Source organism: Orycteropus afer, unplaced genomic scaffold (genome assembly GCF_000298275.1).
Source record: "Orycteropus afer afer isolate SDZICR_OR568_19922 unplaced genomic scaffold, OryAfe1.0 scaffold00040, whole genome shotgun sequence".
NCBI lineage: Eukaryota > Metazoa > Chordata > Mammalia > Tubulidentata > Orycteropodidae > Orycteropus > Orycteropus afer.
This window is the reverse complement of record NW_006921627.1, coordinates 12,066,521-12,090,659: the sequence shown is the minus strand read 5'-3', so window position 1 is coordinate 12,090,659 and position 24,139 is coordinate 12,066,521. Positions and strand designations below refer to the sequence as shown.

At 51.0% G+C, this 24,139-nt stretch overlaps 3 protein-coding genes across 3 annotated transcripts; 1 reads left to right on the top strand and 2 right to left on the bottom strand.

The window, feature by feature from the left end:
- Positions 1-3,741: 3,741 nt before the first annotated feature.
- On the top strand, positions 3,742-5,478 carry SPSB2 (splA/ryanodine receptor domain and SOCS box containing 2). The gene is made up of 2 exons (XM_007937132.1): positions 3,742-4,405; positions 5,351-5,478. The coding sequence occupies exons 1-2, from the start codon at positions 3,742-3,744 to the stop codon at positions 5,476-5,478; spliced, it is 792 nt and encodes a 263-aa protein (XP_007935323.1).
- Positions 5,479-6,364: 886 nt separating this feature from the next.
- On the bottom strand, positions 6,365-9,337 carry TPI1 (triosephosphate isomerase 1). Its single transcript, XM_007937130.2, has 7 exons — positions 9,082-9,337; positions 7,749-7,872; positions 7,548-7,632; positions 7,341-7,473; positions 6,976-7,061; positions 6,612-6,699; positions 6,365-6,483 (listed from the first exon to the last, which is right to left on the bottom strand). Exons 1-7 carry the CDS (start codon positions 9,305-9,307, stop codon positions 6,365-6,367), a joined length of 861 nt encoding a protein of 286 aa, XP_007935321.1. The 5' UTR covers positions 9,308-9,337.
- Positions 9,338-10,978: 1,641 nt separating this feature from the next.
- Positions 10,979-23,913, bottom strand: USP5 (ubiquitin specific peptidase 5). The gene is made up of 20 exons (XM_007937126.2): positions 23,803-23,913; positions 20,895-21,020; positions 20,417-20,483; positions 20,087-20,220; positions 19,800-19,945; positions 19,359-19,543; positions 18,801-18,895; positions 17,600-17,793; positions 16,808-16,879; positions 16,411-16,498; positions 16,169-16,294; positions 15,514-15,667; positions 14,996-15,170; positions 14,295-14,383; positions 13,463-13,654; positions 12,845-12,988; positions 12,620-12,765; positions 12,043-12,196; positions 11,663-11,747; positions 10,979-11,072 (listed from the first exon to the last, which is right to left on the bottom strand). The coding sequence occupies exons 1-20, from the start codon at positions 23,911-23,913 to the stop codon at positions 10,979-10,981; spliced, it is 2,577 nt and encodes an 858-aa protein (XP_007935317.1).
- Between the last annotated feature and the right edge of the window lie 226 nt (positions 23,914-24,139).

The window sequence follows — 24,139 nt, the reverse complement described above, 5'->3', positions numbered from 1 at the left end:
TCTAAAATGAAGATCTAACCATACTCCTCTCCTATAGGGGCTCCCCCTCACTGGCCCTCCTTTAGGATAACATTTATATTCCTGGTGTGTGTGGGAGAGGACCTTCATCTGGCCTCCATCAACCTACAACTACTTCTCTAGCCCTGTCTCTCATCCTTCCTTTCTTGCTACAGCAACTCTGAAGACTTCTTACTTCCCAAATCCACCTGCTGTTTCTTGCCCTTTTCATGCTGACCCTCTGTCTAGAATGCCCTCTACATGCAGCAACCCTAACCGGATCCCATATTGCAGAATCACTTCTTGAGCCAATTCCTCCTCATCCTTGAAGATTCAGCCTACATCTCCTCTAGGTCACTTTTGTAAATGTCTTTGTAGCTTTGAGGATGCTTAGCATAAATTATTAAATTTGAACTAGACACTGTTCTAAGTGAGTTTGATAGTTAGCTGCTGTCAAGTCAGCCCCCAAGTCATGGAAACGCCATGCCCAACAGCATTGGACACTTATGATCCACAGGGTTTTCGCAAAGAGATCACCAGGCCTTTCTTTTCTTTTTTTTTATTAGGATTTGGGTGAAGATTTACAGAGTAAATTCACTTTTCATACAGCAGTTCACATATACTTTGTCTCATGTCATTGACCAAAATTTACAATGCAACAGCTCCCCTCCCACTTCCTCCCCCATAGTTACCTCCTCCCAGTGTCCATCCCTCCATACTCTTCAGCGCCCTGAGCTGTCTCCCTGTGCATAAGCAGCCCTTCCTTCTCCCATGATTGTTCTCTCCAGGGCGTGTGTCTACTTGAGGTAAATGTTTAACTCACATGCCTGTACTTTGTTTGGCTGGAAACCACAGTTGTGGGTTCAATTCCAGACCTGAAGGGCAGCTAGGGGCCATAGTCTCAGTGGTTACACCAGGCTCTATTGGACCAGCAAACCTGGTCCCCACCTTCTTTTTTTTTTTTTTTTTTGCCTCCAAATGATTTTGAGTTTTGTTCCACATTGTTCTCCCTCTTTATGCAGGATCTCCTACATCCCTTCCAAGTGGATGTCAGTGGTAGCTGGGCACTATCTAGTTCTTCTGGTCTCATAGTTGTATAGGTTGCAGATCGGATGGTGTACCAGTCGCTAGGACTGATTGTTTCCATTAATTTTGGTTTTCTTCTTTCTTCTTGACGAGGAGAGACCCGTTGTTGCATCTAGATGGCAGCTTCCTAGCTTTTAAGGTCCCAGTCGCTACTCGCCTAAGTAGTAGGTGGAACAATGTTTTGTATAGTATGTTATGCCAATTGAGCTTGATGTCCCCTGTGACCATGGCCCCAAGCCCGCAGGATCAACTACTCGGTCCCTCTGGGTAGCTGGCTGTGACCAAGCAATGACCATAACCTTGCCCCTTGTCAGCTCTACTATACACCTGGGAATTCTGATCATTCACATGAACTTATAGGCCCATTGTCTGCCAACTCTATATATGATCTTGGATACACTCTCCATTTAGACATACCTAATTGTTTAGCTTGTTCACCTATCTATCCATCCCTATACCCATGTTTGCTTTCACTGACAACTCAGTACTGTATATGCAAAGGGGCTCATATTCACCAGGCCTTTCTTCCTCGTCTGACTAGTCCGCACACCCTGCTGAAACCTGTTCAACATGCAGAACTCAGACAGACAGGTGATGGCTATTCTGAGGTACATTGAATCCAGGTTTTCCATATCAAAAAGAATTCTACTACTGAACCACCACTGCCTTCTAAACATATATAAGTTCATTTAATCCTCACTACATTCTTTTAAAAGAAGCAGTGGTTGGCACAATGGCTAAGGGCTCGGCTGCTAACCAAAAGGCCGAGGGTTCCAATCCACCCAGCAGCTTCATGGGAGAAAAGACCTGGTGGCAATCTGCTCCTGTAAAGATTATAGTCTAGGGAACCCAATATGGGCAGTTCTACTCTGTCCTATAGGGTTGCTATGAGTCAGAATTGACTGGGCAGCACACACCACCACCCTATAAAGTACAAACTAATATTATCTCTCTTTTACAGAGGGGGAAACAGCCATAGAGAGTTTAAGTAATTTGCCCAAGGTCACATGCTTACTAGCCGTTAGGTATTCACACCCAATCAATTTGGCTCCAAAGTTGGCACCCTTCACCTCTATACTATACTGTGCTCTCTCTAGTCTGCACTCAGTAAATATTAATAGTAACAGTTACACTTAGTGAGTCCATACTACATACATACTACATAGCAGATCTGTGCTAAATGTTTCACATGGATTATTCAACACAACAACCCTATGAGGTTAAGTACCATCTTTATTGTCATTTTACATAAGAGGAAACAGATTTAGAGAAGTCTATCAGCCTCCCCACAGCTTCACTTAAAATGATGCACATTGGTATTACCAGGGGTAGGAAGGAGGGGAAAAGGGGAAGTTTTTGTTTGCGAGGCATTGAGTTTATGCTAATGATGGTGGAATATTTTGGAAAAGGATAGCAACAGTGCTGGCACAACATGAAAAATTTCATTAATGTCCCTGCACTGTGAATGTAGAAGTTGTCATATTTGTGAAAGTCTTGTGTGTGCTTTCACCACAATAGAAGTAAACAAACAAAACAAAAACATGCACATAATCACTACACTGTTGGTCGAATGAGCCCAACATCTCAGTATGACGTTGACATATAATATGAAGACTAGGAGACAATGACACAGAGTTCAGAACTTCAGACCCGGCACAGGCTAACCCACAATCCTGGGCATAAACAGACCAGCCCAGAAACAGTGACCCTGCATCGCAGAAATTGTGAAACACAATGGAAGCTCTTCTAGATCCCTGCCCTTCCTCCCCCGCTGGGAGTTGGTTATCCAGAGGTAACTCAAAAGTCCTGAAGATAGAGAACAGACTCCCAGGGATACCACGGTGACGACGCCATCAAAGGGTTAATTCTGAGACGGAACAGCTCCGGTGCGGACTCGGTGGCTGCAAGGGGAAGATTAACCCCCCGGGAATGCCTCTCGCGGGGACCGGCCCACCAGGCGGGGCGCAGTCTGAGATAGTGATCTTAGGCCTAACTCCTTTAGAGGCCCCCCCACGGGGACGGGGTCTTGGGGCGTTGCTTGTCCTCCGCGGCTCCTACTGGAGTGTTAACGGCTCAGGAGGTTCCAGGCCTTCTGAGTGGGGCGCGGCGACGAGAGGGTTAACTGTCCCGGAGGGGCGGAGCCTCGGAGCGGGGCGCGGCCTCGGGGCGGTGCTGGAGGCGGAAGCGGCCAGCAGCCTGTCCCTGCCGCCTGTCTGCTACTCCGGGATCGGCTCCTCTAGAGGGCCGGAGACTTACCGGCTGGGAAGCTAATTGAGGTTTGAGGGCGGTGACAGGGATGAGAGAATCGGGGGGGGGCAAGGGTAGGGTTTCGGTAGTGTCCTTGGAGATGCCCAACAGGTGCGGACTGGAGAGACCCTCGAGACAGATGGGATGAGGGCAAGGTGAAGAATGGGCCTGGTAGCCCCGGCGGAGCGAACTAGGAAGACTAGCAGGAGCAGAACAGTGGGCAAACATGGGGCCAAAAGAGGGCGGGTAAAAGGATGGGGAAGCTTGGGTCAGGTGAGGCGCCCCCGCCTAGATCCCGCGGTTCACATCGCCTTCTCTCCCAACTCCGCTCCAGGTCAGTCCCGAATTGGAGCTCAGCTTTCAGAAAAGAGACACCCCAGCAAAACTTCGGAGTCCTAACTCTTCACCTCCATGGGCCAGACGGCCCTGGCAGGGGGCAGCAGCAGCACCCCCACCCCACAGACCCTATACCCAGACCTCTCTTGTCCCGAAGGCTTGGAGGAGCTGCTGTCTGCGCCCCCTCCTGACCTGGGGGCCCAACGGCGCCACGGCTGGAACCCCAAAGACTGCTCAGAGAACATCGAGGTCAAGGAGGGGGGATTGTGCTTTGAGCGGCGGCCCGTGGCCCAGAGCACTGATGGGGCCCGGGGTAAGAGAGGCTACTCGAGAGGCCTGCACGCCTGGGAGATCTGCTGGCCCCGGGAACAGAGGGGCACCCATGCGGTGGTGGGCGTGGCCACAGCCCTGGCCCCGCTGCAGGCTGACCATTATGCTGCGCTGCTGGGCAGCAACAGCGAGTCGTGGGGCTGGGACATTGGGCGCGGAAAGCTGTACCATAAGAGCAAGGGGTCAGAAGCCCCACGATATCCAGCTGGATCTCAGGGTGAACAGTTGGAGGTTCCGGAGAGGCTGCTGGTGGTTCTGGACATGGAGGAGGGAACTCTGGGCTACGCTATTGGGGGCACCTACCTGGGGCCAGCCTTCCGCGGACTGAAGGGCAGAACCCTTTATCCGGCAGTAAGCGCTGTCTGGGGCCAGTGCCAGGTTCGAATCCGCTACTTGGGCGAAAGGAGAGGTGAGGCCTGGGGCAGATGGTGGGAAGAGGGTTCTGTCACTGGTGGCAGTGAATTGGGATAGGAGCTCAATGTCTGACAAGAGCAGAAGGGGTGAGCCTTCCTTCATGGCTAAGGGGTGTTGTTTAATTTAACCCTCCCAACAACAGAGGTACAACTGAGGGTTGGAAAAGTAACTTGCTCAAGTTTTCTTGGCTAGTGAAGTGAAACCTCAGAATGGGGCAAGGTGCTCCAGGGGGCTCTTTACAGGAGGCATCAGCCCCTGGAACAAGAGATGCAAGGGTTAAATGGGGACTGGGTGAGTTGTACAGGTTCAAAAGGAAGAGAAGGCTGGCAGTGCTAGGCATCCAGGGTGTGTACAGGTTTCCTGGGTTCTGACCCATCTCTGACACACACCTACTTCCTTCCGCAGTCAAACCCCCAGGATGGAGTTGTGGAGGCCCTGGGCACCAGGAAGGAGAGCAAAGAGGCGGGCCTAGGGGAGGAGCCTCTTTGGGGAACCACTTGGGGCCAGGGCTTAGGGCTGATTGAACTGGGCCATTCTTTGCTATTGTAGTCTCCAGCTGCAGGTGGGTGCCTCTCCCATCACAGATTGTGAACCATTACGGCATGGAGGAGGACATCCTTACTTTCACATAGCCTCAGCTCCGAGGCATTGAAGCCTGGCCAGCTCCACTACAGTTGGAGCCACCATGGTTTCTCAGAAGGCATCAGCTGGAGCTTTATTCCCAGCTCTGACTGAGGATGTGTGAAGTCTAGCTGTGATAGCCCTCAACCCAAGAGCAGATACAGAACTTTGGGGCACCTCAGCTCTCCCTTTCAGCCAAAATAGGGGCAGGTTTAGAGTAGGGAAGCAGAAGGAAATCTGGACAGGGCCCTGTAGTTTGAAGACAACCTGGCTGATCTGCACCCCTACTTACGAAGCTTCCCCTCCTTCTCTCTCCCAGCGGAGCCACACTCCCTTCTGCACCTGAGCCGCCTGTGTGTGCGCCACACCCTGGGGGATACCCGGCTTGGCCAGGTATCTGCTCTGCCCCTGCCCCCTGCCATGAAGCGCTACCTGCTCTACCAGTGACCCATGCTACCAGACAGTGCAGAAGGCCTTGTCATCACCCCATCTTGTAGGGGAATGGGAGCCAGGCATTGCTGACCTACACTAGCTATTTAAAGCCAGTGAGGCTGGTGGGGAGGTGAGGCTGGGCCCCTGCCCCCAATATCTTGGGGAGCTCAACAGTCCCAGAGGCACCTAGAGGCGGGTGGAAGGGAGGGAACCATTATCCAAGGCTGTGGCAGCCTGGTACGATGCAACACCTTTTGTTTTTTTGAGTAAAAAATAGTAAGATATGTTGTTACAGAAACCTGTTCATTGTATTTCTTATCTTTCTTTTTTGCACGAGGGATATGGTCCTGTGGCTGCCTCAGAAAGGAAAAAGGAAATTATATGGGCAAGTATAGCAAAGAAGGACAAAGGACAAAGCTTAGTGCCAGATATTTATTTCCCCCACACATGGGACAGCTCTTACACACAACACGCACAAGCATTGGTATCGGGGGAGAGTAGCACTCCTGGCCTCTGAGGGGAGAACAGGGCTTTTTCTCAGCTCCTAGGGGCCTCATGGTGTGAGAAGTGAAGAGGAAGATGCTTTCTCTCTCCTACCTTCACTGGGGACTGATGGGACTCTCCGGCAAGCTCCACCCCTTCCACCTCTCAGCCAACAAGCAGTCACGTTGGTGACATGTTTAGTTCCAACCATTATAGTAAGTGGAGATATGATTGGCCTGGTCCCAACCATTACAGAGGAAGAAGGTGTAAACGGTAAAGGAAGATACAGTTTGGATTAGGCCATGAGAGGGGGCAGGTGACACCATCAGAAGCATGTGGTGGTGGGGGGGCAGTTACTGGGCTTCTGGGCTACCTAGTCTCTGACTCAGCAGGACAGGGTAGGGAAGATGGATAGGGCCTATTGTTTAGCATTGATGATGTCCACAAATTCAGGCTTGAGGGATGCGCCACCCACCAGGAAGCCATCTACATCAGGCTGGCTTGCCAGCTCCTTGCAGGTGGCCCCTGTCACGGAACCTGGGAAGCAGGTAGACAGGGATTGATCAGAGGTGGGATGGGCACCCTCCATCCCTATCCCACGTCTAAGAAGGGCTTTGTGTAGTTTTCAGCCTGCCCCATCTCAGTTTGGGGCCAAACCCACTCACCTCCATAAATGATACGAGTGCTTTGAGCCACTGCATCAGAGACATTGGACTTGAGCCATCCCCGGAGCTTTTCATGTACTTCCTGGGCCTAGAACAAGAGTCTGACTAAGTAAAGCCCTTTCTACTGCCCACTCAAAGGGGAAAAACCTTGGGCACCAGGGGAGAGAAGCAGTGTTATCTCAGAACACCAAGGCTTTAGTCCCAGCCAGGTCCCAGAATGGGTGACATTGGACAAGTTACTGTTCCTCTCTGGACTTGGGGGCCCCACATCATTAGCATGAGAGGTTGGCCCATGTTGTCTGTGTGGCTGTCCAGTTCTACCAAGATAGGACCAGATGAGGGTAGGCCTCCGGGGCTAGGTCACCTGTTGGGGTGTTGCAGTCTTGCCAGTACCAATGGCCCACACAGGCTCATAAGCCAAGACAACTTTGCTCCAGTCCGTCACATTATCTGCAGGACAGAGATCACAGATGGAGGGAAGGGTCAATAGCAAAGAGCTACCCCACCACCTCTAGCATATGAAGAATTATGATGGACTACTGCTGCCCCCTGGTGACTATTTAAGGAACTGTCCCCTCTCAGGAGCAGAAGTGAGGAGGAGGATGCTAAGGACTCTCCCCACCCTTTTCCTTTCCTGGATCAGCATGGGGATGAAAGTCAGGCTGCAGAGTATCTGACCCTAACCTCAGTGGCCTTGGCTAGGTTCAAAGGTCCCTTTTCCAGTCATACCTGCAATGACCTTGGTTTGCTCGAAAACGACCTTCTCAGTGATGCCAGCTTCCCTCTCATCTAGCTTCTCCCCAATGCAGGCAATTACTCCAAGTCCTTCTGCCAGGGCATGGGCCACTTTCTGCCCAATCAGCTGTCAGGGAATAGGCTTGGTGAGACACCCTTCTTGGAATAAGGCATCTCTCATCTCCCCTCCTCGTTACTAACCTCATCTGACTCTCCAAAGACGTGCCTTCTTTCCGAGTGTCCCAGGACTACCCAAGTGGCTCCACAGTCTTTGATCATGCCAGGGCTAAAGGAAGAGAGGAAGCTATGGCTCAAGAGGAAGCCCACTTTATGGCTTTCCCCTCAACTGAGTAAAGGGTGAGGGAAGGGTCCCCACGCAGCCTTCTTTGGCCTCCATCTCACCTGATCTCCCCAGTGAAGGCCCCATTTGTCACTTTGTAGCAGTTCTGTGCAGCCACAGCAATCTTGGGATCTAGCTTCTGCCGGGCAAAGTCAATGTAGGCGGTAGGGGGTGCACACACCACCTCTGAGGATGAGATAAGATGGAGGGACAGGGGAATGGGATCACAAGAAACCGGCATTCTCCAGACTTTCCATCTAGTAGTCCAGAGCCCCCCAGCCTTCACTTTCTTCCTTATCCTGCTTTCCTCCCCTTTCCACCACAGCAAGATGACCTGTGTCCACTCCCCAGCCCAGGCTGGGCTTGCACTCAACTCCTAGAGCCTTCCAGGTGCTCCTGAGAGGCCATGGCCCTAGCCTTGCCCTCTGCTCTTTTAAGAGCTGTGGCTCAGATTTCCCCTGGGCTATTCTGGGCATGGGCACCTACCAGACTCAGCATACTCTGGGGGCCAAGGCCGCCTGCCTTCTAAAATAGCCCATCCCAAGGATGGCAAGGATCTTTTAGCTAAGAAGGAGCCAATTCCTGGAGTTTGTTATGGGGAATAAACCAGAAGAGAATACTACTTTTGATCAGGCCGTGGGTTCTGTGATTTATAGGAGGGTAGGAGGAAAAAGGCAAAGGACAGCACTCTGCCCGTGGGTGGCAGGAAGATGACTAGCTCATAGAGGCCTTCCGTTTTCTCGTTTCCAGGTTGGGGAATGCTGTAGGAGCGCTCTTCATTCCCACATGGCTCAGCCTGTGTGGCACCTGCCTAGCCCTTCCGCTGAAGCCCAAGCTTCCGAAGGGAAAGGGACAGCAGGCTCCGGAGCCCCAAGCAGCTTGACGGCAGGGGGCCTCGGCGCGCCCGGCCAGGCGCGGGGAGGAGTCTCGGGCTACGTGCGGCAGCGCACGGACCCGGGGCCGAGAGCAGGTAACCCGGAGCCTGCACGCACGCTCAGCCTCCTCCCCCACATTTGGGGGCCGTCGCCAGCCTCTCTCGATCGCCCACGGGGGCTCGGGCTCCGCCGCTACCTAGCCCTGGCTCCTGGCGGGTGTAGCCCCAGTCCGCTGCCATCTTCACCGGGGCCATCTTCCTCCCGGTGACCTAAGTCCTTTCCCTCCCCAGAGTCTGAGGGCACCATTAAATGGGGCCCCGCCTTTCCCCCGCGACACACCCCCGCGACTGCAGCTGCGAGGCCACCACATTGTAGGATCGATGCCCGGGACACCCAATGGCCCTTATCCCCTGGCCGTGCAGTCAGGTCCGCGCGGACACTCGACTCAGGGAGCTCCGGCGAGGGCGCTGCCACGCCCGGGCCCTTTCCCAGCCCCGGCCTCTCCCTGGGAAGGGCCTACCAGTATCGGCCGGCACCTTGGCCGCGTTCAGTGTGGTGATGAGTTCCCCCAGACCCTTCTTTCGCCCGTTCATCTTCCAGTTCCCCCCCACGAAGAACTTCCTGGAGGGCGCCATGGTGCTGGAGCTGAGACACTGAAGGTCAGTACCACCGCGCAGCCGCTGCCACTGCCCGCTTATATAGAACGCGGTGAGGCATAATCCCGCCTCCTTTTCGTCCTCAACCATGGTTAGCCCGGCCCCCTGCCTGGAGTCCTTCCCCTCCGGTCCCGCCTGCCGCCCGCCTGATGTTGCAAAGTTCTGACGTTCCCTCCTTTCTTGTAGCAACGTTCTAGGGGCGTCGGGGTACTTAGTCGCTTTAGCCTCATTTACGTGACTATAAGCAAGAAATGTGAGTTCCTGCGCTCAGGGAGACCCCGGGCTCATGACTACAGCCCACGAGAAAGCCAGAGGTGAATCTAAATGGAGCTGGTTGGCAGATCAGACCAATCTGCTTGGCCTTAAGCCCGAATTGCTCTGAGGGGCAGGCTCCAATTCAGGGAAAGTGTACTCCTCACATCAGAGAAGCTGCTTTCATGATTGCCAAGCAGGCACCTTTGACCTACCCTGGGAAATGTCTAGCCCCACAGTTCCTGGACAAATAACAAGATTTAGAAGGGGGAAGACAGCCCACATTGACTAGTTCACAGTGCAGTGCAGAGGGGCAGGTAAGAACCTGGCAGCCCCACCCCCGAGATAACCCACTTTACTCCAGCTGGCCAAGTCCTCACAAGACTGAAGGGCCTGAGGTCCAGGCCAAGGACCCCCAGCTACTATAGACATTTGGGAAATATCCATTCTGCCCCTATGACTGCTCTGTGTTCTGCATTTAGGTCACTCCCTTGATCTGACAGCCTCAACTAACTCCTTTCTGCTCCTGCCTCCACCTCTCTTGTACTGCTCCAGTGACCACCTCTGATCTCTCTTGACCTTTCACACCCAAGTTTCCCAAAGCTCTCAAAAACCAGACAAAACTCACTGCCATCAAGTTGATTCCAACTCATAGCAACCCCCATTGGGTTTCCAAGGTTGTAAATCTTTATGGAAGCAGACTGCCTCATCTTTCTTGCACATAGCAGCTGGTGGGTTTGAATTACCAGCCTTCTAGTTAGCAGCCAAATACCTTAACCACTACACCACCAGAGCTCCTAAAAGCTCTAGGACTAGTGAAAAGTAAAAGAATTGCCTATGGAGGTGGCAGGGGAGAGGCAAAGGGACTGGGAGTTTTCTGAAACCGGCCCTCCTACTAGCTCCAGGGAAGTCCCTCTCAAGGCATCAAGCAGGACACAACTTAGCCATTGTACTTTTATTCACATCGTGTATTTTGGCATTTTCAGAAAGGATGGGGAAAAGACAGGGGAAAAGACAGGGGGGGCAGAAGAGGGTTGTCCCCATTTTCCTCATACCCCTCCTTGCCCAACCACATACGGAGCAAACACAGAAGGGGAGGGGAGGCACAGACGGCTCCCTCCCCTGGAAGAGGATGCACAAAGCTACACCCACACCCACACCCACACCCACACACAAACGAGACCCCTCCCCCTTCCACACCAGGGGGCCGGGCAAGATTACAGAGAAGCAGAGCACTGTGGATTCAAAGGGCAGGGCAAGCATCAAAGTCTCCTTACAGACAGGCAGCTGGCCCTCTCTGCCCCTTCCCACTCTATCCCCAAAGTCTAGAGAGTGCCCCTTCCCCTTTGCTTGGCCATTCTCCTATGGCCTCTAGCTTCTCCCCTGCTGCCGGGGACAAACAGAAAACAGGTATAGAGCAGGGGGGCTGAAGTCCATCCCTCAGCCCCTATTCCCTCATGCTGGGTGGTCTGTCCCCTGCCCCCAGTGGTAAGGGGTGAGGAGGGGCTCTTAGCTGGCCACTCTCTGGTAAAAGTAGATGTAGCCCAGGTCCTTGGGTGGCTTTTCAGAGGCACACACTTTCTGGTCATTGTAGATCACCCATCTGGGAAAAGGGGCAGAAAAAGATGAATATTCCAAGTTGCATCAACTTAATCTCTAAGACACAGCCCCTGAAGTTGATCCTGGTATTTCTGGGGCAAAGTCTTCCAACATTCTCTGCCTGGGCCCCCAAATCTACAGTTTACCTGCTATCTGTCTGAAGGGAACTTCCCAATCCCAAAAGGGTCACTTCCCCTACTCTGGTCTTGAGATCCACCAGTATCTATACAACCGCTGCCCACCCATTTTTATAAGGCAAACTTTTTCTGTAAAATATAGATACTAAGTATTCTAGGTTTTGCAGGTCATCTGGTATCTGACCACTATTCAACTTTCCTGTTGCAGTATGCATGGAAACAGCCATAGGCAATACATAATGACTTAAATCTGGCTATATTCCAATAAGACTTTATTTATAAAAACAGGAGGCCAGATTCAGCCCGTGGCAATATTTTGCTAATAAGGTAAGGCTGTAAGGCACTCATTCAATCTCTGGTGTATTTGTGCCCGTTATCGCAAGGATTTCTTCTACAATGCCCCTACTCATTCCCACCACCACTTTCCCATTCAGAATGCACATTGCCAGCCCCTCACCTGCCCTCCTTCTTGATGTGGCAGACGTAGTGACCACACATGGTAGAGGTGCCCATGTGACTAATGAAGGCAAAGAGCTGATACTCTAGGGAAAGGGAGAGATAAGACGGCAGAGAACAAAATGGGCGAGGAATCCTTGAGTGCCAGTCCAACAATACATCTAGAAGCTCAACCTAAGGACACGAGTTTCAGGGAATGTGGAACATGTACTGGGCCAAAAGGCTATCTCAGCTTCCTAGAATCCTGCCTTCAAGAAGTCACAAGGTAGCTTCTGATCCCTCTGTCCCTTGAGGAAAGCAGAGCTGCCTTCAAATGAAGGTTCTGGCATAGTGGACTGACTAGATTCTGCTAGTTCTGTCCCGTTTCTTGGGGACACTCACTTCCAGGACCATCCCGGACTTTAGGTCCCACTGGGATAGATTCAGAGATGGAGTCAGCAGCTGACCGGCCCTCTGAGATGTCCATGGCAGCTTCAGCATCCAGGTCATCAATATGACTGAAGATCCAGTCCACAGCCCGTTCTAAACTGTTGTTCTTGGAGAAGAAAAAAAAAACCCACAATCACTGCCATCCAGTAGATTGCAACTCACAGCAACCTGTACTTGGGTTTCTGAGGTGGTAAATCTTTATGGAAGTAGATTACCCCATCTTCCTTCCATGGAGCAGCTGGTGGGTTTGAACCACCAACCTTCTGGTTAGCAGTCAAATGCCTTCAGCATTGCACCACCAGAGCTCCTCTTGGTAAAGAAGGAAGTGTTATTTTTCCTAACAAGTTCAGAGTCAAGAAAACCCCCAGTGAAAGCTCACCCCCTTCCTCACAGCCACAGAAGGGTGGAGGCCCAGCATTAGCCATACCATTCCCATTGTCCTTAGTCTTACTCGTGAAAGGTAAGAATCCCATTACCACCCCTTTGCCTCCCCCACAGATCCCAAGTCCTTAACTGGGACAGCCCATACCGTGGCTCGCAGAGCTTTCAGGGCCTGGTCCTGGGAGAAACCCATGGAGACAATGGTGGTCACACAGTCATCTGGTGGGGGGTCAGCTGCTGCACTTGTGGAGCCAGGCCCGCTGGAGCCAGGCAGGATGAGGGGGTTTGCAAAATCTGTCAGAATGTGAAAGGTTGAAGTGTGTTTAGGGGGAGGATGGTGGCCCTGCCCTGCCCCACTGCCGACCCTACCTACCTGGATCATCCATGTGCGACATGACCCAGTTCATGGCAGCCTCGGCCCCACTGTTACCCGTGTAGTAGACAGCTTTGCGACAGGCATCCATGGGGAAGCCCATTTCCACCAGCTGGATGATGACCGATTCATCTAACATGGGTGCTGTGGAAGTAGGGGGAGGGATTGTAGGCACAGTGACCTGACTCGCTGGAGCACCATCTGCCTTTCTTCCCTCCCACAGTATACCCCCAACCCTTTCCCAACCACCCGCTTCATGCATTTTCCTCAACCTTATCCCAGAAGTGGCCACACAACATAATGTGGGCCCAATATTTTAAAGGTACAGAACTGAAGCAACGGATCCCCCATTTTTCCTCTTCCCTGCCTATTCTCACAGAATGGCCATTTCTGGAGCATAATACTCCCCACATCCACCCCCTGGGGGTAACAGGTTTAAGAGGCAATTAGCGGATGCTACTGCCATCCACGTGGAGAATGTGGTCCCCAGGTCCATCCAAAGGACAGAGGAAATTTGAAAGGGAAGACAGGAGAAACACAAAAGGACAGGGTCAGGGGGAGGCAAGGTGGAAAAGGGCCCCCATCAGCAAGGAGAGACAGGCAGGAAGAGTCACTAACATGTTGGAGAGGAGAAGTGAGGGGAGCAGAAGGAGTCTTCGTCTTCGTTGCCATAGAAACCAAGGCTACCTTTGGGCTCATCCGGAGTGACCAGGGGTGGGGCAATGTCAGGCAGCTCCTCCTCTCCAGGCTGCAGCCCTGTACCCCTCAACTGGGAGACATCTAGCTCCTCTGGCATCTCTATGGACACGTCTGCAATGGGAATGGCAAGAAAAGGGCCACCTCAGCAGCTCCCGGAGGCCCTCTCTGAAGAATTGCTGTGGGGCACCTCAAGCCCCTGCCTCATTATCTTGGAACTGCTCTTTAACAAGGAGCTCCTAAGAACATGACGAATCTTAAGGGGACTCCCAATGTAATAAAAATAATAATGAGCCCTGGTGTCAAGAGACCTGGATTCTAGTTCCCGATCTACCACGATGAGCTATGGACAAGAAAGGGGCGTCCAACTTGTGTGACTAATGGATTTTACACTTCTGTAGATCTCAACAACCTTCTCTAGAAAATGAAGTTAAATCAATGCTTGTCAACTAGTTCTTACTGTTGTCAGGGGTCTGTGAGAACAAAGAAAATTAACTGTTCAAGATTCTCAAAATGAAAATATTTTACTAGTTACAAAAATAAAACTGTAGAAATCACTTTGGATGCAAATCTTAACTGAAAAATCAAAGAAGTCTTAATATTTTAGTCAGTGTTTTTCAAACACATTTGGAAACTTCTAGGACAGTTATTCCCACTTCCAGAGGAAAGTCTGAAAAACACTGGTTCACACGTGTGAAGATCTCTTCTGGTTCTAGCTTTATCTGCTTAACCTCCCTTGTCCCAGCCACCATACCCAGTTTCTTGGGCACCCAGTCTAAGCCGAAGGTGAACTTCTTGATCTGGATGACCAGGTAGTCAGGGAATGAGGCAAATCGTGTGGTCCTAGGGAAGAGAGAATGTCCTGCTACCCAGAGAATCCCAAGGTTGTTTTCTCCTGATACCCCCACCTGGGGCTCAGCCTCTCATGGGTAGGAAACCTAATAGCCCAGAAGATACTCTATACTCTTGCGCTAGGCAGACTCAGCACCTCTGCAGATGGGAGCAGTAGAAGCCTAAAGGATGGCTGTCTTGTTGGCAGGAGTGGTAAAGGGCCGGGTAGCGAATCCCCTCCACCAATGCATTCTTTCAAATTCTGGCCTGTGCCAATGGCATGGCTAGGCTGAAAGTAAGGCTGTTGGCTGGAAATCCAAATTCTGTCCACACTAAATGCCTACCTTAATTGCAGGAGGGAGTGAAGAAGGCTGCATTAAAAAGCACACCCTGTACTATGGGAGGAGAGGGAGTATAGGGACAGGACAAGGTAACAGGTATAGTAGTCACCATGTCTACTCTTCCAAGGGCCTCTTGGTTCTCTCAGGGCCAGATTATAGCCCCAACTGATCCAACCCCGAGATTCCAACCACAAAAGAACACGAGAATGGCAGAGATGATTAGTAACTTTTGGAATTACCCTGATGTAGGCCAAACTCTTAGGCCCAGACTAGCAGGACTTACTTGACCGCTACTGATTTGGCCTGCAGAGCCGTGCTCCAAAAGTCGTCCACCTGTTCAGGTGCCCCATAGGCCTCCAGGCAGGAGTTGAAGGGTACCTGAGCCCGAACCAGTTCTGGCAGCGGAAGCTTCTCCTCCTCAGCTTGCCGCTTCTTCTCCTCATATTCCAGAAGCTCCTCTAGCAACAGAATTGACGGGTGGTGGGTTCTTTAGAGGGTGCTCTATCTTTCCTTCCTTGGCCTTGCCCTGCTGGCTCTGTCCACCACTATTTCAGCACCTCTTCACTCCCAAAGCCAACCAGATATTTAACTGTTTATGATCTTGCCTCACTTACTCAACACAGCTTTGTTCTAAGCTATGGACAAAATTAATCCTACCACCCCCAGTGGACCAGGAAGCAGGGCATACCATGGGCTGGCCTGAGAAGACCATGGGCTGGTTTTGCTCCTATAAGGTGCCCAAACACTTCACACAGACTATGCCTCTAACCGCTTCAAGGTCTTCCTGAGCGAGCAACCTACCTTTGTTCAGGGCGGCATCCATGGGCACAGGGAGCTGCATGATGTAGTCAACTCGCTGGGTATACTTAACCTTCTCTGTGGCCAGGCACTTGATCTTCTCCTCCACTAAGAAGCGGAACACTTCATTAGGGTTTTCAGAGCTCCGGCAATTCCTCTACGGAAAAGAAGCAGATGACAAATTCTAGACAGCCAGGTACGGCATGGGGGCCTAGCAGTTTTATTTGGGGTCAGGGAGAGAGAGAGAAGTGAAATGGAGACTGCCACTAAGAGGGACAGGAATGCAAGAGAAGAGCAGAATTATTTCAACTACTCTAATTAAGCCACCCTTCCTTAATTCTGGTCCCATCAGAGTACTGTGTGTCTATACTGAAATATGCTTGTATTTTTCTTTTTGCACAATAAGCATTCCCACATTGTTTTCTTTGGTTATATTTTAATTAGGCTGCAAGCTCATCAAGTACAAGGACCACTGCTTGCCCTTACTGTTCTCCTCAGATGCAAATGCTACTCACAGGGCAGGCCCAATGCATTTAGACTGTCTGGGGACAAGGGTGGGACTGGATTGGGGCTGACAGGAAAGAAAGGGCAATAGGGAGAAAATAGTAAAGTGAAGGCAGATGAAAGTGTGTGAAGCCATCTTCCCTTTTGCCCTTACCTCCACCATGTTGATAAGGTGAAGGAAGAACTCCTGGGCATCCTGCTGCCGGTTGGTAGAGAACTCAGGGTGGCCCTTGCCAATGAGGGCTTTGAACATTCGAGGGGCAATGCCATCCTGAACTTCCTAGGCAAAGCCAGGGAAGGGACTCAGCTGGGCTTAGACAACCCTGTATTCTTTACACTCCCAGACCTCAGTTTCCCCATAATTCCAGAGACTGAGAGGAAGTGTCCCAGACTCACTTTCTGTTCTGGCACCTGCTCCCCATCTCCTGACTCCAGCGCTGGCTTGGAATACTCTCCAGAGAGAAGGCCATGGCCTAGCTTGGCCCTATAATACACAAGAGAACCACTTAGCTCCAGTCAACAAATGATCTTCTGACATCTATCTGTGTCCTTCCCCTGGGCAACTTCTTCACCCCTGCTCATGCCCACCTTAGACAACTCTGCAAGTGTGAAAACCTTTTAATTCCACAGAAACTCAGCTCAAGGCAGACAACATGCCCAGAAGGCAGGCATTCAAAAGTTTCTAAGTGGCCAGGAGCCAAACTGCTGCCCACCCCAGGTGGTCATGGAGGGAGAACACACACCGGCTGAGTGAGGCTCTCAACAGCCTTGAACAGAGGGCCTGGCTACCTACACCTGGGTGCTGAAGTCCTGGGTAGGGTCGGTCGGGGCATTCTGGAAGATCCTCTCCAGCTTATCCACATACCTAAGAACCAAGGAAAGATCATCGGAGTGGCTTTGGCCTGGGCTCAGAGGAAAAAAGATGGGAACAATTACCTACTACTTCAGAGAACAGGCTTTCCCAGAGTGGATGAACCTGGGAACCCACAACTCTCCAGCAACCCACTCTTTCTCCCCTTCTCAACTACACCAGTATGCTGAGGCAATTTTTCCCTGCCTCCTCCCCAAGACAGAGCCAGGGGAAAGGAGAAGGCAGCCTGGGCTTAGGATACATACAGTTCATATGCTATTGAACAGACCTTGTTAATACATTCTAAGTGTTCACATATGCGTCAGATCCCTCCCAATTAGAAATAAACTCATTTATGCCTTTCCTCTATCTTAGTGTCCCAAACCCTCCCTCTCCCCAAGTACTGCCTGTCCATGTTAGGTGTTCATCTGATGTCACTGGCCGAAAATAAAGACCACCTGCTAACCCCTGAGTCAGACAGGAGGCATGGAGAGCCCTGGGATTTGGTGTTCTGCTCTGTCAGTGGAATTTGTGGGTGTCTGGGTGGTGCATACACTTGTTCCCCTCATAGCAGCCTGGCCATAGTGTAATACAAACTATTCTGAGACTGCAATATAACGCAAAGGTATTGAGGACAGCTAGAGGAGTGTGCCCAGGGGCTGGTGACCAGGAGAGATGCTGAGAGGGTTAAGGGTGCAGAGCCAAGGGGTTATAGTGGGAGAGGGCATCACTCACTTCCTCTGGAAGTCAGGGATGCTGAAGAGCACCTGGACCACGGAGTTGAGGTAGCAGCTGTTCCCCAGGTTCCTGATACCTGTGTAGCCAGGTCCGAACAGGGGCTTAAGTGGCACACCTGACTCCTGGATCAGCTCCCATTCACCAATCCGCTGGTTCATATCTATCTCCAATTCAGTCATCGTCTTGTCTGTCTGCATGGGAAGGGCATTTTAGGCTGAGCAAGACATTCAACCATGCATTTTTTTTGGGGGGGGGCAACTTTTATTGTGGTGAAAACATACACAAGATATTCACCAACATAACAACTTCCCCATTTACAGCTCAGGGACATTGATGACATTTCTCATGTTGTGCTACCATTATTGCTATCCTTCTCCAAAATATTCCACCATTAGGATAAACTCCATGCCTCGCAAACAGAGGCCCAGCATTTCTCACATTGCCCTCTCACAGGATCTGGTATGATACCCACTGGAGTCTAGAATTTTTTGAATTATGGACTCAAAACATGGGAGGCACTGTAAATACCATCCAGTCCAGGCCATAAGCAGTCCTCTCAGGGATAAGCCTATGCTCAGATGAGGAACAAAACTAGAATTTTTTTGAATTATGGACTCAAACATGGGAGGCACTGTAAATACCATCCAGTCCAGGCCATAAGCAGTCCTCTCAGGGATAAGCCTATGCTCAGATGAGGAACAAAACTAGCATGATGGGGTCCATCCTGTCTACTGGAAATGTTCTTCCTGTCCTGAAGTTACTCCTGGCTCAGCCTTCAAATCCTCACACAAACATCCCTTTCTCAGAGGAACTTCCCTGACCCCCTACACTAGGCCAGGTCCTCCTGCTGTAGACTAATGTAGCACCCTCTACCTCTCTTTCATAGCACCCATCAGTTTGTGATTATTCACTTGCTTATGATGAGTATGTGATTAATGTCTGCCATTCCCTCTGGAATATTTCTATGAAAGCAAGGACTACACTGGTCTTATTCACCCAGTGATTGGCACATAATAGATACTCAGTAAATATTAACTAAATGAATAAATGATTCCAGGACATTTCTCAAAAGAAATCCACATATCTTGGCCATTGAGTTAATTGTGGAAGCTCTCTCAAAAACCCCATCCTCACCTCAGACAAGGAAGCAGAGCCTCACAGAGGCAGGGCTCAGAATTTAAAGTTGAAGGGATCTCACCTTCTGCATCTTCAGCATGTCAATGCCAAAGTGGGACAGATGCTCAGCTAGGTTGGGGTCAAGGACCATGTCATCCTCATCATATGAATACACATCTAGAGCAGGAGGTAGGAACAATGTCAGAGGTGGTAGCCGAGGACTGTCCTGGTCACCAGTGCCACACTCTGTCCTGAAAAGGCCTTAGTGGGACAGAAGGGCTAGCCCGTAAAGGGTAATTCCCCTGAATATCAGTGAGGTCACAAGCCCTTGTAGGGTTGTCTAACAGAGAAGATGGGGTGAAATCAGGGTGAGGGTTGGTGTTAACTGCGATTCTATCCATGTTGGTAAGGGGACTAGGGTAAAGAGGGGTTTGGAAAGGTACTCACTAAACAGATAATGGTAGCTTTGTGTAGTAAGGGGACTGGGAATGGGGGGTTAATCGAAGATTTAGTATCATCTGCAATGTTCTCATGTTTTAACAGGAAAATGTACTCATGTATCACTCACGTCATATAAAACTAATAAAAAATTAAAATATATTTAAGTATGAAGATGGTGGGGGTAGGAAGAGAGTCATACCAGCTCCATCAGGTGTGATGGTGCCCAGCTTGACAGCCAATGGGTAGCCTGTCTCCCTGTAATGGTCCACAGCATGGTTGTTGCCCCCACTGCCATCGAAGTAACGTCGGCCACAGAGGATGGAGCCATCTGTCAGGTTGAGCCACAAGTTCTCTCTCATGTCACACTTGGAGCACTTCCAGCCACTGACCAAGGGAGAAGAGAGTTAGACGAAATGTAGTTTGGAGGTATATGGGAGTAGTAAAGAAAGGGGGCTCTGCAGGACCCCACCAGTCCTGAGATCCCTTCTATCCTCTGGATGTGCCCCTGCTATGTTCACCTTCCCCCAAGTCTCCCTCCCTGCCTGACTCCCTGCCCTCTCTTCCACCAGACCCCCTAGCAGGGTGACCTCTTTGCCCTGGCCCTAAGAACTGTGCCCAAATGGGAAGGGCCAGGCCTCACCAAGGAGGGATTCGAGCAGGGTTGTCCAGCTGCTTGAGGTTGAAGGCATGCTTAGACACCTGTCGCACTTCCCCATCCCAGGCCTGCACCTCCTGCTTTCGGGAGGCAGAGTCAGCCGACAGTAGGGCCTCCACTGCACTGGTCACCTAGGGGAAACAGAGGATCAGAGACATCCCCTAGCCCCAATCCCCATACACCCCTCTCGCCCTTGCTCTCCCACTGTCAGCACATCACTACTCTGGCCCACTTGTCCCAGAATCATGGGTAGGGTGTGAAAGTATTCATACCCGATCTCTGACAATGTCAGGCAGGCCTCCCAACCCATCCCGGGCAATCTCTAAGTAATCCGGCAAAATGATAATCTTCACATCCTCATCGTATTCAAACTTCTCCTCAGTGAGGTCAAAACCACCTTCCACACCTGGTGGGACAGGGAGGAAGAGGAAGAGCAGGGTAACTACCACAGGTAAATGCCACTTCTCTGAAACAGTGCCTTACTTTGTCCCCTCCAGAACTCTAGGACCACACATCAGTTCCATTTTGGAGGTTTCTCCTGGTGCCTCTGAGAGGAGGGAAGACGAACTCAGGGAGAACAATAACATGTCAGCGGTGCTCACCAATAGCCAGCCGGGTGGGCTTCTTACGTGGGGGGTCTCCAGTGCCTGTCGTGGTGTCCTCCTCTTTCTGCAAGGAGGCAGGAAGAGTAGGATCAGCAATGGGCACCAGGTACCAGGGAGGGGAAAAGTCAGGAGGACAGATGGAGTGCATTAATCTGGGAAGAAGATGATGCTAAAAAATATCTAAGCTGAGTCTGTGTGTGTGTGTGGTAAATATATATGTAACAAAACATCTGCCATTTCAACGTTTTTCACATGCATAGTTCAGTGACATTAATTATGTTCATCACGTTGTTCAACCATCACCCTTGTTCATTTCCAACATTTCCATCTGAGCTGAGTTTTAATGACACCAACAAAAGTAGGTAAAAGTGGGAAAATGAGGCCAACAGATCAGAATGGAACAGAGATTCAAAATGGGTACCCTGTGGAGTATGTCTGTTCTAGTCTCAGCCCTTGCCCTTGCCCCTGACCCTACCGGGCGCCGGGTCCGTCGGAGGTGCAGGTAGACTCGCTGGCCCGTCTTGTTGTAGTGTCTCTCCACATACTGTTTCCCAAAGCCCAGGAATGTGTTCATGCAAATGTAGAGGCCGCCTTCAGACTCCTGCAGGGCAAGAGGCAGGGGAAGAAACACAGGAAGATGAAGTCTGGTCAGGTAGGGAAACCAAAGACATGGGGTCAGAAACCTGGAAAAAAAGTTCTGTTCTCTTGCACTGATGGCCCTTGGCAAGTTATTTAGCCCTTTGGGACCTGGGTAAGATTCTTCTCCATTTCCTCCTATGACTTTGATAAGAACCAACAAGGACACCAAGAGGCCGAGTAACACCTATTAGTCAACGTCACCTTCCCCTTTGCTCCTCTGGGCACTGGATCCCTCCACTTGATGGCAGAGAACTCACTTCCCGCCCCTTTCCTAGGGCCAAGAAATCCAAAAAGTAAATAGGGATGATGTATGTGGACTTCCAGTGCGAGGATCACATTCAGAGGAAAAAGAGCTCTTTCTTGGTAGAGAAAAGATCTGCATGTCAGTTACCAGACACAAATAGGGACACCTAAGACAAGTACTACCCGTTCTCCATGATCCTAAGGGACAGAATAATGCAGCATGACTGAATGGGACACCTAACCCCTGAGCTCCCAGTAAGTCTAGACCTTTTCTTTACCACATTCTACTAGGTGGTCTAACTGATCCACCCTGTGAGTCTTCTCCTTCCTCTCCTGTTGAAGCCTGGCTCCAAGGGAACAATGCCTTGTTTGAGGTTCACAGCTAAACCTGGACCCAGTCTGGCAGGGACATCAAGCCCAGGACATCAAGCCCAGCATTCCCCAGTCACCATCCTGCTCCCTCCCATTCCCTCTAATAACTGTATTTCCATTGACGTGCCATTACCTCCTACCTAAAAGCCATGCCCTTCCTAGAACAACCTAGCAACACTTGCTGAGATGGCTAGAACATACAAAACCCAGGAAGAATACAGGGAAAGATGAGCGTCCACCCTGAATCACAGCTTAGGGGGGAGGATGGGCTTCCCCAAAGGCTAAAAAAGTTCACAAGAGCCTTTGTAAACAGAGCAATGGAGAAGGTGGAGGAGGAAATTGGAGACAGTAACAGTCTTCCCTCAGATCCAAGGCTTTGAACAAGAGGCATCTTTTTTCTGAAATAAAAACTTCAATGGCCTTGAAAAATTCTCTGCTGTGATGTTAAAAATAGGACACTGACTAAGGTAGTTCTTGGTCCCACAGATTGCTCTGTACCATACCCTGGAACAGTGTAGACAACTATGTTCACGAACAAATAGACTATTTCCCACCACCAATGCAGTCACCTAAGTTCCTTTCACCATGAACCCAATTTGAAGATAATCAAATATGCCAAAAGCTGATTAGTAAAGCAGCTAGGTCACATTGAAGACTTCCTGACTTGGGGTGAGAGAAGGAAAAAGTCAGAAGATTACAAAAACTTCTTTTGGACTGTTTAAAGCAGTTACTAAGGAGAGAGACAGCAGGGAACAGACGGAGGGACCCAGAGACCTTTACCATATGCTAGGAATGAAGAAAAACCTTTCCCTCCTGAGGAAAATGGTGCTTTACTAATCCATGTATTTGATAAACTGGGAGGAATGTGGGAGCTCTGCAGTGATTAAATTCCTCTGTTGGAACTAAAAGATGCTGATTTCACCAAGGACTGGGAGCCCTGGAGTTGTGCTTTGAGAAGTCCTTTTACCTTTGCCAAAGCCAGACTTCAGAGAAGCAGTACATTGTCTGAGGTCCTTATCAAAGCCAAGCAAATCACAAATCACAGTGGTGATCATGAACTGGGCCTTAGATGGTGTTGCTATACTCAGCACTGGTGATGCATTAATGAAGGCTTTCCACTCTGACTTGCAGTTTTCCGGCCATGGTCTGGCTGAACACCCTGGGCAGGGCCCAGCAGTGGCTTGAGGGGAGGGGTAGTGAGGGGGCGGATCCCAGCCAGACTGCTGCCCTCTCTATTCAGGCTCTGGCCTGGCTAGAGGCCTGTTTCTGCTTGAGGGTAGCATAGGAAAGCAAAACTGCAGGGAGGCACCGGGTGGAGTCTGCAAAACGTGAAGCACTGTGTGGGTGGCGGTTCTGTCTAATTAGTCAAGAAACGGAGCCAAGAATAGGTAAGAGTCTTTAGTATACACCAAAAAAGAACCCATCTCTGGGAATACCTTAAATGAGATTCACTCTTTTCTCTGTGATGGGCGGGAAAAAAGGAGGGGGCTGCGGTCACAGTTCACCTCAAAGAAGAAACGACGAGAGCTTTTCCTCCCCCCCCCCGCTGCATTCCCACCAATGGCCCACCTTCCCGCCCCCTGTCCATATTAACCACGGGTGGAGGCTCCCTAACTCGGCCTTCCTCAGAACTGTTCTGCTTCAAAGCCCCTTCCAGACTACCAGGCGCCTAGGAACCGCAGTCAACACTACCCCCAACCTCAGCAACCAAGGTCCAGAGCATTGGGGGGTCGCCCCCCATCCCTCCCACATGAGACTACAAAACCCGGAGAGCCATGCGCGACAGGCACGGCCAACTCCCAGGCTTTCGCAGGGCTCCACGGATAATGTAGTCCCACAGTCGGGTTGGGCCTCTAGCTTAGAATGGCAAAGAGAGGAGTGAGCGACTACAATTCCCACAGTACTCTACGAGGCAGGGAGCGGGTTTGGCGAGCGCGATAGCTTCCGGGAGAGGTAGTCGCACCACAACCCCAGTTGATTAAAAAGCAACGGCAGCGAGGAGCGTGGGAAACTTCAAGTTCCATGGTGCACCGCAGGGAGGCGGTAGCTCAAGACTTGCAGGCCCCGGCAGAATGACCAGGGCAATGGAAGGAAGTCGTGCTCGCTGCAGGCGTGGGGAATGGGCTTACCGGTGTGTCGAAGGAGAAGGCGCACTCGTCTTTGTGGACCCGGTCTCCAGCCTTAGGGACCCGGATCGTCGGTAATACTGACAGCAGCGCCTCCTCACTCAGCTCCGCCATGACACCGGCAGCAGCTCTTCCACACAGCTGCTCCCACCGTTCCTAGTCCCCCACCCCCTACTCTTCTCGTCCAATGAGTACTACTCGTTAGGTGCATGCGCTAAAGGGAAGAGGCGCGAGAGTGGCAGTTGGGAGGAGCCCGTCTACTACTGCTCCTCCCTCTGTTCTACTCTTGACTAAAGCCAATGAGAAACGCTTCTAACACAATTGATAGTCGAAAGAACCA